At 44.5% G+C, this 5,421-nt stretch overlaps 2 protein-coding genes across 2 annotated transcripts; both read left to right on the top strand.

The window, feature by feature from the left end:
• Window positions 1-1,439: 1,439 nt before the first annotated feature.
• On the top strand, window positions 1,440-1,994 carry LOC144938051 (heat shock protein 30-like). The gene has a single exon (XM_078865747.1). It carries the CDS (start codon window positions 1,440-1,442, stop codon window positions 1,992-1,994), a length of 555 nt encoding a protein of 184 aa, XP_078721873.1.
• A 2,305-nt stretch (window positions 1,995-4,299) lies between these two features.
• On the top strand, window positions 4,300-5,029 carry LOC144938042 (heat shock protein beta-9-like). The gene has a single exon (XM_078865736.1). The coding sequence runs from the start codon at window positions 4,356-4,358 to the stop codon at window positions 4,968-4,970; it is 615 nt and encodes a 204-aa protein (XP_078721862.1). The 5' UTR covers window positions 4,300-4,355; the 3' UTR covers window positions 4,971-5,029.
• The last annotated feature ends 392 nt before the right edge of the window (window positions 5,030-5,421 follow it).

The raw sequence follows: 5,421 nt of genomic DNA, 5'->3' as shown, positions 1-5,421 counted from the left end.
CACCCAGATCTGGAATAACCCCGGTGAACAGTGGCATAACACGTGCGTCCAAAATAAACACATTTAAAACCCAAACATCACACCTCCTGGCTTTGAGATTCCTTCTTGGAGACATTGGTGTAACCATCAACCTTATAAAAATGTCAACAGGCAGATGCGCATTATCTCCTTCAAAAAAAGGGGTCATTATGCCAGTTCTTCCCATACACCTCCGATTAACACACTTGGCTACATACGGTGATGATGGAAGCTTGTGTTGCCTCCGAAACGTCGTGATTTAATTTAGTTATTTTCATTGTATTATTTATTTATGTATTACCTACGTGACTTTACCGAAATAACCAAAGAGTATGGATCCTTGCAGTCACGAAAACTTCAAATCTAGAATTAAGTTCAACTAACATACATGCAAATGATTAATTAAAGACAAGCCACAGTACGATTATGGCCATGCAAAACAAAACTATGGACCATGTAGTAAAAATACTGTCTGAGCTCCTTCAACGCAGGAATAGCAAAACTACACAAACTCTATCCTGAAGCCCTCTCATGGCAAGCAGACCTTGACAATTTGGCTCCTGAAAATTACGCCATGAGAAAGAATACATTCAAGCAAATTTGAAGATAACAGGTTACTTTCAGAGTTCGAACAATGCAGATAATGTTCAACAGTGTAACTTTTTTAAAACTCTGAGCATTCTTCAAAATCTTTTTCATGGCCATATAAAAATTAAGTCAGGCTCGTGGAGTTTGTCCGGGATAATGCCACATCTTTTAATTTCGCAGTCCTGTAATGGGCTGGATAGTGGCACGAACTTGGATTGTGACAATTTGAAGCGAATGTGCTTAGGGAATGGACAAGAGGTTGGGGAACACGATTACGTAAAAGCCAAAACCAACGCCAACAGCAATAATCGCTGATCCGCTGCCATGGCTAAGATGACAGATGAGAATAGATGCACTGCATTGCCATTGTTGCAACCGGATGCTATTTACAAATATTAATGGTTGGTGTAGTATTATGGGTAATCTGGAATCATCCTTAATGTCTTCACTCCTTGAAGCTCACTCGATATAAACTAGTATATAGCCCTAGTCTCATTTTTTTGACGAACAAAACACATCATGTAGAAAACTGCAAAGTTAGATGTTACTAAGTTAACGGAACATGCAGCCTGCATTCTATGCTTTGAGACGCCAAAGCCGGAGAAGCTTCTTTCTGATTCACCAAAAACAATGACTTCATTCTCGCTAAGGCGTGCCTGTACATGACTCATCTAAAGCCTTAAAGTGAGAATGTTCCCGCAAATGCTGGCTTACGCTTATTCGCATTACCTGCGCTATATAATTGCTGCCCTAGTTGTGCGAGCAGACCACTCTCGGACAAGAAGACAGAGCAGTCCTCTACAGCTCGGAGACTTCCTTCAAAGTAAACGATCATGGACATGAACGTGTTCTTCCCTCCAATGCACGTGATGGAGAAGAGCGTCTGGCCAGGCTGGCCGGTCTGGAACCTCCACGACAAAAGCCTCTTCCAGCAGCTGGAGCGAGACATGAGGAGCGAGATCGAGAGGATGGAGCAAATCTTCCGTGGAGTCGATCAGCTCAGCAGCCACTCGTGGGCTCCGGGCATCCCCAGAGTTGCGCTGCAGCAGCAGCCGGCCGTGAGTGCCGCGTTCCAGATCGAAGCTCAGCGGCAGCAGGGAGACGGGTTTGTCGCGACCCTGGACGTGCAGGGCTTCTCCCCACAGGAGCTGGCCATGAAGGTGTCTGGAGACAAGCTGGTGGTGGCCGGACGTCGTGAGGTCAAGCGCGAAGGCAGCGGCGCCTACAGCCACAGCTACCAGGAGTTCCACGAAGCGATGCAGCTGCCCAAGGACGTGGACCCGCAGAGCGTGAGCTGCTGCCTGACCGACGACGGGAAGCTGAAGATCAAGGCTCAGCGCCGCGCCCTCCCTGCCGTGACTGCTGGGAGGCTGGTGGCCATTGAGTGAGCTGGGAAGTGCTCACCAACACATTAACATATGGAATCTAACGTTAAACGCCCTGCAGAAAGTGCTCGCTTCTTAAATGCAAAAATTGTAATAATGCTAATTTTTCACATTCACTATGTGAAGTACAATAAAATACATCTAAAATGTTACGAAGTTAATCAACGAAACATGCTTAATTGTTCAATGAATATACTCTTTGAATCTAATGCCAATTTCCAGAAGTCATTGTTTTTCAATTCACTTTGTTTTGCCTGCACATAACGTTAATGTTGTTCTCGCTTTAAATGCCATGCTTTGTTACATTCATTTCAAATGTCTTTTTATATAGACAAATTTGTGATGTTTTTTTGCAAGTTCAATTTAATTGTTACATTGGAAATAGTCTTTAAAATAGAGTAATTTGATGCTGCAAAATACAAGATCCCAGTATCCACGGAAGTTTGTGCATTTTTTTTTCTGTGTCCAAGTTCAAAATAAAATCTGCCGTTCAGGGCTGTGAAACTGACACACATTAACAACCTTCGCTTGGGAAAGGGACGATTTCTGACATCCACTTACCAGCATACACCATTCTTTAGCAAATTCCCACATATTTGACGAGTTGTTGGCGAGAATGGCCCATTAGTCAGCCCCTGCCAATCACGCTCAATAGAAAACAGCACCGTTTACGGTCTTTAGTTAACATCTTGTGTCAGATATATGGAGAGATGGTGTAGCCGAGTGGTTTTCAAACTTTGTTTTGACGAACCCACTACCTCCTGTATACTCGGCGAGGTAGTGAACATCTTGCCACCGCGGCCCCCGCTACGTCGCCTTGCCGGTAACACCATGGAAAAGATGAAGCCTGCTCGTTATGACCATCTTATCCGTGAGTAATGTCAGTAAACGTCTGGTTCATGTCACTGTATGAGGTGCAGTGGGGGAAGCTTTATGCCTGGGCTACTTCATCTTGTCCACAACAGCAAAGAAAAAACGTACCTGACCAGTTAGAACCATCTCCATTTGTCAAATACTGTGCCCGTTTTCATTCAACTGTGGATAGCAGGACCATTTTATGCCATTGCTGATGCGATGCATATAAATATTGGTTTCACATTCCATTTAATGAGCTGCAGATGTAAGGGATGTCGAGAGGTGAATAATATTAAATTACACAAATACAGGCAGACCTCGTTTAACACTCAAGATGCGTTTCTGGAGAAGTGAGCGCATATAGAATCGGCGATAAATGGGGTCATGATACCATGGCATATATGGAGATGCGTTCCTAACAGCGTTATTTATTTCATAGGGCAATATAGGAGGGATTATTGGGGTATTGGTAATAGCACTCATAATAACAATTCATACATTATGAAATAAGATTATTAAACCTTATTTCATTACTAAAATAATTTATTATAACATCAGTAGCATGTACTGCACTCCTACAAGGCAACGATGGGAGACGAGGTTGGAGGAGCTGCTGCGCTTCCAACACTACACTTTTTACACTGAGACCTCCTTTACCAGTGGCAAAATATAGTAGGTTTTATCCTTTAAACTGGTACAAAACTGACACCTTTATACAAGGCATCATGTTTGCAATAACCACAACACAAGTAGTCAAAATGCAAACAAAAAGAAACAACTCTGATGATAATGATATGCACTGTCCTTGAAGTTGATTGGTCCACACCCGAAACACCAGATGACACCACAAGGCGCCCATCTCGAAAACAGTGCACTATCAGAGTATTGCAAAGTTTGTGGGGAATAATAGTCATTTTCTATACTTTTGAGGAATAAGCAATTAGGAAGAAACACTTACTACCCAGGAAAAAAAACATGTTATCGTTACACAGTGATATAATGAATGTAAAATAGAGTAATGTGCTCTTCTATATTTACTTTAAATTACTACACTTCGAAGGGTGATACAAACTGACACTTACATGCTCGCTTACACAGCACAATGACATCATCAGCCTTGTCAGGAAAGACTGAGGCACACAGTGAGATGAGCAAAGCCAACGAATGCGTCTTATTTTAAACTTTATTAATGCAAACTATAAATTCTGTACAATGTTATTTTTAAAATATACGTAATGCTAAAGTTGGCAGCGTTATCTGGATGCTATTGTAGTGAACTTGTCACAGACTGCAACCTGAGACACGAGTCACTGATATTTTCTGTGGATGAGGGAAGCCCCTGGGAGCAGCTGCGTCATTCTGGACGCTTCTGACAGCCCCTGGCATCTGCTCGTCAGCACTGCCAGGGCTATAAAAGCAGCTCCTGTAGCTGCACTGGCAGAACATCGGCAGAGGAGGGAGCAGCGCTCACAGCTGAAGCGAGCCTCACTGTGAAGCACATCAACAAGCATGGCCCTGAGTGTTTACTTCCCTGCGATGCACGTGATGGAGATGAGCGTCTGGCCAGGCTGGCCGGTCTGGAAGCCCCGCGGTGAAAGTCTCTTCCAGCAGCTGCAGCGAGATATGAGGAGCGAGATCGAGAGGATGGAGAGAATCTTCCGTGAAGTCGATCAGCTCAGCAGCCACACGTGGGCTCCGGGCAGCCTCGGAGACGCACTGCTGCAGCAGCCGGCCGTGAGCAGTGGGTTCCAGATTGAAGATCCACAGGAGCAGGGAGACGGGTTTGTCGCGTCCCTGGACGTGCGGGACTTCTCCCCACAGGACCTGGCCGTGAAGGTGTCTGGAGACAAGCTGGTGGTGGCTGGACGGCGCGAGGTGAAGAGCGGAGAAGTCAGCAGCGGCAGCTACAGCCGCAGCTGCCAGGAGTTCCACAGGGAAACGCAGCTGCCCAGGGACGTGGACCCGCAGAGCGTGAGCTGCTGCTTGACCCAAGACGGGAAGCTGAAGGTCAAGGCTCAGTGCCGCGCCCTCCCTGCAGCGGCCGAGAGGGTGGTGGCCATTGAGCAGCCAGCGACATCGACTCCTGGCACGGCCTCTCAGTCCACTGGCTCCACTCACGCGTAGAGTGGCGCCTGGAGCATCCATTCCAGTAGTCTGACTATTTAAACAGTATTCGTGCTGGAATTCAGTTTGATACAGTATCATGAATTTTGTATTTTAAGTCATCATAAGAATGTTAAAAGGCGTGTAATGTGTCGTATCTTAACAGTAATTTTAACATCCTACTGGACGTTATTTTGAATGCCACTCATTAGATTAAGAATGTTTTATTTTACGGGGCAACAATATGTACAATATTTTAAGCAATTTATTGTTTACACTCGAATTTCGTTATTTAGTTGTACTGTACATGTACGTTCCTGCTTTGAGCTCTTACTGTTAACATTGTATGCAGTACACATTCAACATAATTTAGAACGTTTGATTTGTGGCTTTCGTCCGTATATATTTTTTAAAGACATTTTGAAATAAAGTTTTTGTTGCATAAAACCAAATGTTCTAAGTCCAGTTTGTA

This window comes from Lampetra fluviatilis, chromosome 2 (assembly GCF_964198595.1).
Source record: "Lampetra fluviatilis chromosome 2, kcLamFluv1.1, whole genome shotgun sequence".
NCBI classification, from domain to species: Eukaryota; Metazoa; Chordata; class Hyperoartia; order Petromyzontiformes; family Petromyzontidae; genus Lampetra; species Lampetra fluviatilis.
The sequence above is the reverse complement of the archived record's forward strand: the minus strand, read 5'-3'. Positions and strand labels throughout refer to the sequence as shown.